Here is a 13,430-nt window from a genome sequence, read left to right as displayed (position 1 = left end):
GGTGGGCTAGAGTGAGCGGAGGCCGGCTTGAGTGAGCGGCGGCGGGCAGGCTTGAGTGAGTGGAGGCAGGCAGGCTTGAGAACGGCGCAGCCGGTGGATTCGACGAAGGAGCGGCCTCTGCTTCGTCCACGGTGAAAGCCGATACGGCGGTCCACAGCGCGAAGTTGATGTATTTCCTCAGCGACCAGCACGGATCAGCTCTAGGCATGACGAAGCGGATATCGTCCTCTTTTGGAAGGCCAAACAAAGTAGTTTCGCTTTCACAACGAAACACACAGCACCTTCACGACATGGCGGCGGCGGCAACAACAATACTACAGCGAGAATAAAAGTTACGCCTTCTTTCTTTGCGTGAACATTTGGGCGGCGTTATGCAACTCTTCCCACATCGTGACGTAGACATGTGGGGGCGTGTTAGAACGAGCCATTTTAGGTAGGCGTGGTTGACTCTTAACTTTTATAAAGAATGTCTCTTTGGATTTGAGACTTTAGTCTTTGCAACTTTACAGATCTTCTTTATGCACCAAGAGCTTGTAACACTCCAAAGAGAAAGGAAAAATTGAAATCGCATCATATGACCCCTTTAAACAAAGCATTTATTTAATCAAGCTCCAAAAACGGCTCGTTTTGGATCTGAGGGGCAAGGTGACATGGGCACAGTCGTTTGCATAAACACTGCCTCCAGAGCAACACATTCACAAATAGTCTTCTTCTCACCATAGGCCCGCCCACTGGCGTTCAGTCTCGATACCTAATTAAGCTGAATGCGAGTATCGCGTTGCGTCAAAAGCAAATAGAAATTACAATATCACAAATACAGATGCGCGTTTGCTTTCTGACACAGTCCACACACTTTATTCTGTCGTCAAATGGACAAATGGAGTGAATGTCATGACCCCTTTAACTAAAACTAATGGTATTAAAAGGCAAGAGAACAGTCAGTAAAAAACAAGAACAAATACACAAATTACAAGCATAGATAAATTAGGGATGGGCATTCCAAACAAAAATAATATTCGAAAATCGCTGGGTATTATTGGATTATTATTTGAAAATCGCACCCCTCCCCTGCATGCACGCACAAATATATAATATAGGCTACCTACCATAAAAATTACAGGCCCTTCATTTCTTTGTAAGTGGGCAAACTTACAAAATCAGCAGGGGATCAAATAAATATTTTCCCCACTGTACGAGATGGGAGGAAAAATATACTTCAATATCTTCTGTCGCAATTAGCATATATCGTTGGGTAATTATACTGTATATAAACTGTGGGCATCAGGGAGCCGTTATTAATATGCGGGGCATTGAAATTGCTTATGAACGCGAGCCTGTTTTTTTACTTTCACTTTCGAGATTCGCGATCACATACAGAGTAGCACTCGACAGTAGAGGGCACATCGAGCAAAATATTATGCACGTTTCTTCAAAGCAGTGAAAAAAAGTGCATAATGTTTAAAATAATGTTTATAAACCATATATAATTAATAAAGTCGCTTAAACAATTAGAAAAAAACAGCACTATGCATGTATGTACAGTTTAATACAAAGGACCGAAAACCAAATCACAAAGAGTAGGCTACTTTTTTAATTTAAAAACATGAGATACAGTGTGATGGGGAAAACCCGCCATAACATCTTTAGACATGTTTTTTAAAAGTTGAACTTGCATTAATTTTACATGGCTTTATAAACATGCCGCTCTCTGCAAGACACGAGTGCAACGCTGATAGATGTCCCTCTAGAAAATGTGATAAATATGCGTTCTGTGTGAATGGCTTGGTTTCAGTTTTGATGTAAACAATATCTTCTCCACACTGATGCTCTCGCTTTCCGCAATATATGAATGAACAACGTAGCAGCGCCGCATCTAGTGGGTTGAGCTGGATAGACTAACAAAAGCATTCAAATGCAATCAATGACACATACATCATCATCGCATCTCGTGCGCCACTGATAAGGCTGCCTGACGGCTGACGCAGACCTTACATTTGGATTTGAAATGTGGATTTTTTTATTTTATTCGACGAATATTCTAAATTCGATTTTTTTTTTGACAGCCCTAGTACTTACCACACATTTTACAAGATTAGATGTTTGTCAGTGGTGCTCAGGATCTTCAAATCATTCGCCATTATCCTATCAGTCATCTCTCCTTACTCTGTTTATGTGGTAAGTGAAATGTTATGTACTGTAATGTTACAGGCTACCGTTAGCAAGCGGCTAACCATGTCCCTTTAGTGGCTCCGTAGAACACGTTATTTGTTTTCCGAGCCTTTCTGAATACGGATTCAGCCACACCTCTAACCCAGTTGGGGGTGTTTGTGGTCTGCACAGAGCTCTTATTTGACACCGTCCCAAGTTACTGTAACCGTTATATGCTACGCAAGTCTTTTTTTATGCCACGCAAGTCTACAGTGTGCACGAGACAATGTGTTCTTCTTTTGCCTTTGACAGCTTTTAGGTGCATTATTGGCAGCGTCACCCTCTGCTTACACCACCGCATCAGCACGGAAAACATGGGGACATTTTTAAGACAATAATCGCGAAACCTATTCGATATTCTATAATTAAATCAACGATTCGAAAATCGTGACCCACCCCTAAGATAAATACAATATAACAAAGTTACAAATAAAGTAAGGTCTCTGTACTCGTGTACAGATATGCCTATGTAATAATTTGGCCTAAATAATAATAATAATAATTCCTTACATTTATATAGCACTTTTCTGGGCACTCAAAGCGCTTTACATAGAAGGGGGGAATCTCCTCACCCACCACCAGTGTGCAGCATATCCAGGTACTGACCAGGCTCAACCCTGCTTAGCTTCAGTGGGCAACCAGTCTTGGGCCGAGTGATATGGCTGCTATTTTACTATTTTAAATGTAACTATTGTGTTCAGGGCTTGGATTTCGGTGCAGGATTGTGGGTATTGCGCATAATTCTACTAATTCCTGCATTTTCCGCACTTGTAACGTGGAAAATTCCCGCATTACTTTTTATTTTACAAGAGAATATCTGAGCGTGTCCTCTTTTGGAAGGCCAAACAAAGTAGTTTCGCTCTCACAGCGAAACACCCAGCGTCATATACGGCGGGCTAGAGTGAGCAGCGGCCAGTGGCTAGAGTGAGTGGAGGCCGGCGGGCTAGAGTGTAGAACGGCTGGCAGGCTAGAGTGAGGAAAGGCCCTTTGGATTTGAGACTTTAGTCTTTGCAACTTTACAGATCTTCTTTATGCACCAAGACCTTGTAACAGTCCAAAGAGAAAGGAAAAATTGAAATCGCATCATATGACCCCTTTAACTGAAATATTCGCCACAGTCAGTAAATCACTGTTTAACTCTTTTACAACTCTGGGGTGGAGCACACATAAACTGGTGATGTAATGGCTTTGAACAGCTACAAGCTGAAGTGACACAATCCAAAATAATAATCCAAATATTAACCAACATTACTGGTTCCCCCACACTCAAATCTACACATTTTGAAATCAAGAGCCCTTTCTGTGAAAATCGCAGTGTTGAATGAGTCAGAGTCTAATGAAGCCCTTGGTTTCAAACATGTCTTGACCTGATTCGCAACAAACAGCCAGAAACCAGGTGCCTTCCAAAAAAAAACAAAAAATTTAAATTCTCAGAAAAAAAGGATGACTGCCAGGATGAAGCAGAGAAGAAATCATTTACGCCCACAATGCCTGATGTAAGATGCTTATTACTTCAAACAAAAAAGAGAGAAATAACCCTTTCTTACATCTGAAACTCACAGCAACCTCTTGTTGCTCCACATTATCGTTCCTCCGGGAAGAACGGCACCATCATTTCACCATCTGCTATTTGCCTACTCATCTGTTTTACCTTCCACAGCCTTTAATTACATAAAAAACTATGACAGCGCATACACGAATATCACATGGATTCCAAAAATGTGTGATTCTCTAAGCGAAGTGCTGCCAGGATCCTCAGCAGAAAGTAAGAAGCAATTTCAAGACCATCATTGCAGCAAATAAATCCATGACACAAGGCTCCAAACTGTAAACAAACGCCTTGTCACTATGGAGACACGCTGATCAAACATGTTTTTTTTTTTTCCATACCTGCTGTTCTCCCTGTGCTCTGCGAGCATCCCTTGTTGTTACCCGACGCAATTTCGATCCAAAGATTGGTGAGAAAATAATCGTTGGTAATCTGTGCCTTGCCGACTAGGAAAAAGAGAGAAGGCAGAGCATTTATAGGACGCTGTGGGAGCGAGCGCCGTTTAATGCTCTTCGCTGGCACTGCCAGGAGACCTGTGCACCAGAGAGCCAAGCAGCCTGCAGTGACTGGCACAGCTGATCCTCCCTGTCACCAGCTCTACCACGTGGCTTTATCATGCGGGGGTGACCAGTGTCATACCAGGAGATACCAAATCGGCAGTACAGGGGGATCCGCCGATAACATTTAAAGAGCAGATGGCGGTTATGAAAGGATCACACTGTAAAAAAAAAAAAAATCGATCAGGGTTATAAATCTCTCTAGTCCACATAGGAGAGAGCTCTGGATATCTTGAAAAGGGGAAGTCAGTTATCTGATTCGGAGGATATACACACTGTGTACTGAAATAACACAAACAGACTATCCAACATCTACAATCCAGTACAAACACGAGACACCGCCGTAGATTCAAATCGAGGCTATTTTCAAATAGATAAAACAATAATACCACAAACAGAGAAAATCTGATTGCAGCAAAGCACTGAGTAACAGTATAAAGAAATAAAGATCAAAACCAGCTCATGATGTCTTCAATTAAGATAATCTTTCCTCAAAAAGCACAGTTGATGCTTGACCAGGTGACTTGTTTTCACTGGCACTGAATCATGAGAGAAAATACTTCGGCTAAATTCTTTGCATACAATGGTGAGTCAAGTTTCCACCAACGTCATTTAGGCAACACTAGCTTGAAGTCTTTATTGTGTAAAATATCACACATGTAATGTGTAACCTATGCTGTGTGCTGATTCACCGCTCATTCCACACGGAGCACATGACAAAAAACACTTCCCACAATGTTTTAGTATGCACATACAGAAATGTAAAGTAGTGAATAGATTCCAGTGTACTGCTATAAAAAATAGCTTATTAAATATTCAAATGAATCTGATTAGTCATACTGGAGAGCTCTACATTTTGTAATAAATGCTTTTTGCCATGTTTAATATGAAAACAAGGCTATGTCCACATTTGCAAATTCAAAACACTCACATAAACATTTCACGTTTGGTCTAAAACACATTTGGCATCCTCTTTTGCTGCAGGACAGCAATTGCTAGTGTATATTCTGTCATATTTGCAGAAATGTCATATGAAGATTGTACAGAAAGTAACATTTGTCCTTCGTAATATTATTCAAGTGAATAGCAGGCACGGTACAATGTACATTACATGACTAAACATTATTATACCATACAACATTACATGACTAAACGTGTCAACTTTTTCAAATGCCTCCATTAACTACAACATGAAAACTGTGTTTTCAATTTAATTTTATTTATTTTTGACAAAAACACTGTAGTGTGGGCAAAAGGCCTAAATGTATTGAAAAACATGTGTTTTCAATTTTATTTGGATTAATGTGGACACAGCCTAAATGGTTCTTTTTGTTTTGAGACCCATGATCATACTAACAGCATTGTAACTGTTGTATCAAATGTGTTTTATACCTGAAAACAACTGCACAGAAACTGCACATGAGGTTAATCAAGTTGAATAAAAATTCCAGAGCATCAACATCTTTTCACTGTTTATTTTAGCCAATAGAGCCATAGAGTATGTGGTGCATAAATTTCCCTCTCCACTTCCTGTAAAGTGATATATCGGTGTACACTTGCTTCCTATGCCAAACTGAACATTATTGCTCACTGCTAATCTGACTTAAGATGGTCAAATACCCTGTGAAGTCCACTGCACGAGACAATATCAAGCAATACACCCTCATAATTTCACATACACTTCAGCAGCCACATTTTCTACATACTTCCTTAATGATCTAGGCTAAGTTTTAAAACTAAAATGAACACATGAACAGAACTGTGACACACATAAAGAAAAAAAAAATCACAGGTTTGCGAAAGAGCTTGACCGACAACAAATATGTCAAACAAGATTTAATAGGAAAGATTACATTAAAAACAGGATTATAGCCTCTAAACAGGTGCAATTTAGGTCATGTGTGACTGATATGGCCACAAGCCAATATTATGATGGCTCTGGGATAAAAGCACAGGTTCAATGACTTGCACAATGCAAACGGATGGGTTGTTTATACGATAAAACCACAATCACAGCCCATCTCTAATCTTATTCACAGCTCTGCATACCCTCACCAAAACACACAAATTAAATGGCATATAAATTAGCACCCTGGAGGTGTCAAGGCCACACACCGCTGTTCATGAGTCCATGACCTCTCACCTGACGCAGCTGCCCAGCACTTCACCATCACACTGTGTCCCAATAAATCACCACGGCCTTCATATCACAACTTATGACATTATTGGAATTAGTTGCAGCCTTAATGAGTGTCCATGTCTAATGTTATTCACTGTATGTCTAGTCATAGATAGATAGATGGATAAATAGACAGAGAAACAGACAGAAATAATATTCATAATTTCAGTAATATCCTATTGATTACAGTTACACTTCAATGAAACGTCTGCCTTGTGACAGACAAACAAGCAATTGATCCAGTGTGAGAAATTTGTGTAAATTAGCAGCCAGACAGTCAACACTGTACAGTAGTTTTTCACATATAATAAACACAGAAAGGTAAGAAACCTACGTTATACACAATATACGCAATTTATAAAATACAAAAACCATAAATTAGAATATAAGTAATGACCATGTAAACTAAGTACAGGAAATGGAAATGACGACTGAAGCGAGGAGTTCAGTAACATAAAACAGGTTATTCAGAATTATATTGTTATGATATATTATATTATATTATAATATATTTATTATATTATGTTGGGATTCTTGTAAACTGACAGGAACCACAAATAAATTCAGTAATTTACAGTCGTAGATATACAGTCGATATTTTCAGTGACAGTGCGAGCTTTCAAGACAATTACAGCTCACCAGACATCGCCTAAATAACCTCAAAATAAGTCATAATAATCACGCATATGATTAACTCGAGGTCTATAATAATAAAGGATCGTATTTGTGAATTGTCTCCGCATGAATGATTATTCGCCTGCAGCTAACAGGCTAGCGGAGTCCTCCTAGCGAGCCACAACTAGCCCCGGCTACACACAACCGATACATGCCGAACTGTGCGTTTCATTTTCACAAAGCTGGACTGCATATAATATAATTTATATAATGCGAATAACATCCTGACACTTCTAGAAAGATGTAAAAACGGGTAAAGGAAGCTGTATTTTGAAGGAGGGAAGCTAGCGCCAGTGGGCACTGTGTATGTGTTTTGCGTGTATGTCTCCAGTGTATCCGCATATCCATGAGAACTCACCAGACCAGCCGATGTCTTCAAGCTTCAGAGAGCCGCTCTAAAGAGATCCTCTTGCGCTCTTCCCATCCATATTTCAAGGGTGATGCCAGTGCTTTCTGAAGTGGATACTGGTTCTGTTAGATCAGCTAGCTAGTGGCCATATTTAATCCTCGACATCCCAAACAACACAGGCTCGAGCTCGTCCCAGCTCCAGCTCCACTTCATCTCAGCGGTGTGGGAGACGCTGCCTCACAGGGCTCGCTGTAGAGCTTGGATTACACGGGAAACAGCGACACCTGCTGGTCATAATGATGCAGGCGCACGTTTCGTTTTTTGCCTCTGGTCAGCAAGCAAGGTAATAATAATCAAGTCAGTCTGGCGGTATTTATAGTATGTGTTTAATGTACTTGACTGCCACAGCAGTAAAAGAAGGAAGGAATGTCAATTTTACATGACGCTGATGCTGATGTTACAGTTCCAGTGCAATCAATATATAAATGTATTGAATTATTATACATGTATGCATATTTAATGTTTCCCGATTATCATAGATCATATACCCGTGCTCTGTGTGCTAGTTTTGTCCAGTTAACTGAATTATACTCCTAAGATAAATGTTTTAAGCGTATGCCCCCACATAAAGGAGCGGTTTACTTATGAGGTGAATATTCAATGGTTCAGTCTCAGCACCCAAATATGAACATTATTGTGTTCTTGGTAGCAACATTTTATTCTAATAAAGACAAAAGCAGACATAAATCAATAATATTTCTATAGCATGCACAGCTGAAGCTTATGTTATTTAATATGGTATCAACTGTGAATATGTAACAAACAAATAATTAAGTAATTAGGACACAAAAAGAAACAATTATGTATCATTTAAATAAATATATTAAGGAAACATTTACACAAGTTATAAAAATGCAAAGTAAGTATTTCTCCATCCATATTACATTTCAAACACAAAAATATGTTGTAGTATATTTATATTTATTTATTATTTGTCTTAGTTGGAACAATCTCTTCTTTTTTTACATGTAATTAAACATTAACAGAATTTATTAACAGATAACAAGCACAGAGATTGTTTTCTTTCATCTTTCCATCTTATATAATGGGTTATTGAACACATTTTAGATTGAAAATTAAACATTTCAGAAGAAATCATTAGAACTTGAATGTAAACTTACAGTAAATACATAAATAACATAATGAGTGACTGGCATAATGGAAAATGATATTAGTAATTAATTGAATGAAAATTATTAATCAGCATAACCTTGAAATTTACTGTACTCCTGTTTAATACAGCCATAAACTGTATGGTAAAAGTGCCTGTCTGGAGCCATAAGGTCAGTGACCATCTCTGTGTGGTTCATTTTAGGTATTAGATCGAGAGACATCCTGATAGAAAGGGCTGTGAGGAGCTCAGAGAACTTCACTGATGATTCCACCGGAACTATGATGTCATTGGTTCCATGGAGCAAAGCCACTGGAGGAACTCTGCATGAAAACCATAGCAAATGATAAAGCACAAAGAGCTTCTTTCAACAGCCTCACTGTATTCTGTATCTCTCTGTACTCCACTAGTGACCTTTACTTGGTAAACTGCATTTGTAATTTAACAAGTTGGCCAGTAATGGCACTACAGTAGCACACAGATGTAAATATTGACCTTATATAACAGTAACATCTTATTTAAACAATTTACTATAATGAAACAAATAATACAAGTTAATGTGTTGCTGCTTCAGCTGTTGGACACTGACAATATGTGAATAAAAATAACAATACCGTTTCAACTGATCCTCATTCAATTTCTTGAGTAATGATTAGTGTTGTCAAAAGACCCGGTATTTCGGTACCACATTGCTTTACTGAAGTATATTATATTGTTCTTTTACAGCTGCAGACTGAGGAAGATCCTGAAACACACCAGCAAACACTAAAACAGACAACAGTTTACAGATGTTTTTCAGTGGCAGCAGAACTATGACTAAACTTTTGGGTGAAACTTGTTTACTTTTTTCATACTTTTATTACTTGTGGAAAACTTGAAACAATTTTAAATAAGTATAAAGAATGGCATTGGTTTTGTACATTTAATTTTTGTTTAACGTTATTAATAAAATTGTTCAATTAGCATGTTTTTGTGTTTTGCTTTGGTACCGAAATTGGTACCGAGAACCGTGGATTTTCACTGGTATCGGTACCGAATACTGAAATTTTGGTACCGTGACAACACTAGTAATGATGTTGGTGAATAATAATCAAAGTTCTCCACACCATCCATAGCTTTGTGCATAGTTGATACATATTCAACGGCCCGCATTTTCTCATTCTTATAATGATCCATTACACTGTAAACGCCACTCAAACCTATTACAAAAAAAATTATAATAAATCACAACATGAATGAAAACCAAGTTACTAAATCAAGTTTTTACTAAGAACCAGTTACATCAACAGGGAAACCGCAATGCTAAATTATAAACAATCATAGTATAATAGCCACATATAATAAACATGGCACTTTGATTTACCTATGATTCCTTTAATGGCAGATACAAGATCTCTCTGTATGTTGGTCTCAATGAACAGCTCTTCTGCATTGTTCACCAGAAACAGTGTGGAAAGGGCACACAGATGAGCCCCTGCTGAATGACCTATTAATATTATGTTGTCCTGCATGAAAAAAAGTGTAGCCTAGATCAAATTGTTTTATCACTTACAAAATAACACGTGGAAAATAAAAACTACCGTTCAAACGTTTTTTTTTTTTTAAGTTTTTGAAAGAAGTCTCTTATGCTGTTTTATGCTTACAAAAACATGCTATTCTAATATGCTGATTTGGGGCTCAAGAAACTTTTCTTATTATGATCAGTTTAAAATGGTTGCTACTGAAATACAGTAGTTATAGAGAGAAAGAGAACATCATATAAGAGCAGCATTTATCTAAAAAAAATATATATATATATATATATATATATATACACACATTTTTAACAACACTGTGACATTTTTTCCATCAATTTAATGCATTCTTGCTGAATAGAAGTATTCATTTCTTTCAGAAAAAAATCTTATTGACCCCAAACATTTGAATGGTAGTGTATAGTACAAGCACTTGTCAAACTAAAGTGACATTTGTAATGCAATATTAACAACTTATAGTTTACATCAGGGCTGTCCAAACTCGGTCCTGAAGGGCCAGTGTCCTGCAGAGTTTAGCTCCAACTTGCCTCAACACACCTGACTGGAAGTTTCTATGCCTAGTAAGAGCTTGATTAGCTGGTTCAGGTGTGTTTAATTAGGGTTGGAGCTAAACTCTGCAGGACACCGGCCCTCCAGGACCGAGTTTAGCCAGCCCTGGTTTACATTCATGGAGGACTGGAAACTTACTTGATCAAGACTGAATGTTTGTCCCTTTTCTCTCACCCACAGCAAACTGTCACTGATGTCTTGAACCATATTTAAAACATTTCCCTAAAAACACAACAAACAATTTGAAAAAAAAAAAAAGAAATCCACACAAAAAATATCAATATTAAATATATAATGTATAATATAATGGTGGCTTACCTTTGGATATATGGAATAATCTGGACAAAGTACAGAGGCATTAAGCTCTTTTGCTATTTGTAAGGCTAACAGACAGTAAATGGAGCGGTCTCCTGATCCCCAGGCACCTCCATACACAAACACAACCACCGGTACAGGAGCAGTATCAGAATGGCCCATGCTTGGTGAATAATATAAATCTAGTTTGTTCCCTCATCAACCAAAGGTTATGCCCTAAGAAAGGACAGAAGCACAATCAAATACTGTAGTACAGTGGTTTTCAAACCAGTCCTGCAAGCACTCCTAGCACCTCACATTTTGTATGTCTCCCTATATCTGACACACCCATTTCAGGTCTTGCAGTCTCTACTAATGAGCTGATGAGTTGAATCAGGTGTGATAGATGAGGGAGACACAGAAAATGTGCAGTGCTGGGGGTGCTCGCAGGACCGGTTTGAAAACCACTGCTGTAGTATAATAAAAAGGGACAAGTGCTTTTTCATTTTAATGCTACAATACATTTTAGTAATACAAAGAATTATTATTGTCCTAAATTGAACAGTAGCTTTGTTTCTTAAAAACTCTATCTCTGTATCTCTGTACTGCATAGCATAGCAAGTAAACCACATTAACAGGAATTTAAAAACTGAACTAACTTTCACATAGTGCTTGTTATTTTTGTCATTACTGTACCACAGTTTCCACTGAAAGTACAGTTTGCCATACTGCAGATATTTCAGCATCTCTAGCACGGCTCTTGCAAGGCAGTATATGCGCCTGCAGGGAGTGCAAGAAACATCTGCATCATTAAAAAGCCAACTATAAAAATAGAGTAACATCAAAATGTTAATGCTATGCTATGTCACCTTGGTTTGAGAGCCTCTATATATTTTTGGTACCCTGGTTTATTGGGCCAGCCATAGAGCCATTGGGCAACTAGAGAGATACTGTAAGGAAGGACCACTAATAATGCCCCTGCCACCACCGGAAGAGAGAAATAGCACTTCAACGCAATCCTGAAACAGAAAAAAAGAAACAAAACAAAAAGATCTGGGGATTGGTATTATAGTAGGGTGTAATATTACAATCTTCTATGTTGTATGACATTATTTTAAAACGATACTAACATGATATTTTTTATGCCAGCTAAAAACAGCAATACTGTCAAATATTATTACAATTTAAAACAACTGTTTTTTTCTGAATTTTCAGCAGCAATTATTCCAGTCTTCAGTGTCACGTGATGCTTTAGAAACCATTCTGATTCTTTTTTTGTGGAAACCTAAATACATTTTTAGGATTCTTTTAAGAATAAAAAGTTGAAAAGAACTTGCAGAATAAAAGTATTAATTTCTTAAAGATAAACATTATTGATCCCAAACACCATTTATGATTCACGTATGCTGACATTATTTAACATAATACTTACATTATTTTTAAGCTGTTTTTTAGTTCTAATACTTGGAGTAGCAAGAGAACAGAAATTTTAACATGTACAAACATATAATGTATGCATAGAATCAGATAAGAGAATGCCTGTACTGTACAGTGCTCTGTTCTCTCTGATACACCGGAAACATTAGTCACGTTTTAAATATGCATAAAGGCATGTCATGAGTTACTGATATCGAAGAGAACCACAACAATGTGCATAATGTAAAGTCTCTAACAACTTAGCTCTTGTTAGATGCACAGTATACAGCAAGACTTTCCCATTAAATTTTTCCTCAAAACGTAAAAAAGATTCGTAAAGACGCAAGCAGGGCAAAATAAAGTGGACATCGCATCTGTTACATAATGATTGCATCTTGGATTTAGCAACATACTAAAGGATCGTTAAACAAACAGAAGTGATGTTCTGTACTGAAAACAGAACATCAGTTGTGCAAAGAGTGCATTGTGTCAGAGCGGATCACCTGCAGATGACATACCAGTGTCCCGTATGTCCAGATGGATGCATTCAGTGCATCAACTTCCTGACTACTTCTACTAGCATGCGCAGACGTCAGCCAAACGGTGTTTCTTATTGGCTCGTTGGCTCACTTGGGCGGGATAAATTTGCATGTCAACTCAAACACACATGCCGTTTAGATAAACGTCCCCATTTATCTAAAAATGAGGATATATAGAATGGATTGTATTAGTGTATTTTAGCGTTTACTAGTATTAACGGTTGTTCTCTTATTACAATTATTTACCTCAGAACATAACAAACCGTTCTAGCGGCGATAAGTGTTTCATTGGTTTCAGTGCTTGTCATTTAAAATTATTTTCCTGCTGATATCCAATCAACACACTTATATTTTATTCATTTAGATTGTTTCATCCTTATTTGCAATTTTATGATATTATTCAACATAT

General features: G+C 37.8%; 2 protein-coding genes across 2 annotated transcripts in view; both read right to left on the bottom strand.

Annotated features, from left to right (window-relative positions):
• Positions 1–4,303, bottom strand: part of wdfy3 (WD repeat and FYVE domain containing 3) — a 75,676-nt gene extending 71,373 nt beyond the window's left edge. The window contains exon 1 of the mRNA XM_016477539.1: positions 4,099–4,303. Coding sequence (XP_016333025.1) covers positions 4,099–4,127 — 29 coding nt within the window. The 5' untranslated portion in view covers positions 4,128–4,303. The remainder of the gene's footprint in view (positions 1–4,098) is intronic.
• A 4,389-nt stretch (positions 4,304–8,692) lies between these two features.
• LOC107681512 (probable isoprenylcysteine alpha-carbonyl methylesterase ICME) lies at positions 8,693–12,066 on the bottom strand. The gene is made up of 6 exons (XM_016477827.1): positions 11,936–12,066; positions 11,726–11,846; positions 11,091–11,303; positions 10,911–10,994; positions 10,052–10,193; positions 8,693–9,011 (listed from the first exon to the last, which is right to left on the bottom strand). Exons 3-6 carry the CDS (start codon positions 11,247–11,249, stop codon positions 8,968–8,970), a joined length of 429 nt encoding a protein of 142 aa, XP_016333313.1. The 5' UTR covers positions 11,250–11,303; positions 11,726–11,846; positions 11,936–12,066; the 3' UTR covers positions 8,693–8,967.
• Between the last annotated feature and the right edge of the window lie 1,364 nt (positions 12,067–13,430).

Source organism: Sinocyclocheilus anshuiensis, unplaced genomic scaffold, assembly GCF_001515605.1.
Source record: "Sinocyclocheilus anshuiensis isolate Anshui unplaced genomic scaffold, SAMN03320099.WGS_v1.1 scaffold697, whole genome shotgun sequence".
NCBI lineage: Eukaryota > Metazoa > Chordata > Actinopteri > Cypriniformes > Cyprinidae > Sinocyclocheilus > Sinocyclocheilus anshuiensis.
Note: the sequence above shows the minus strand (reverse complement) of the source record. Positions and strands in the feature narration are given on the sequence as shown.

Coding starts and splice junctions, on each gene's coding strand:
- LOC107681512 (XM_016477827.1), bottom strand. CDS start 11,249: ATGGGCCATTCTGATACTGCTCCTGTACCGGTGGTTGTGTTTGTGTAT. Junction 10,995..11,090: donor ATTATTCCATATATCCAAAG/GTAAGCCACCAT, acceptor TTGTGTTTTTAG/GGAAATGTTTTAAATATGGT. Junction 9,012..10,051: donor TGCCATTAAAGGAATCATAG/GTAAATCAAAGT, acceptor GTTTTCATGCAG/AGTTCCTCCAGTGGCTTTGC.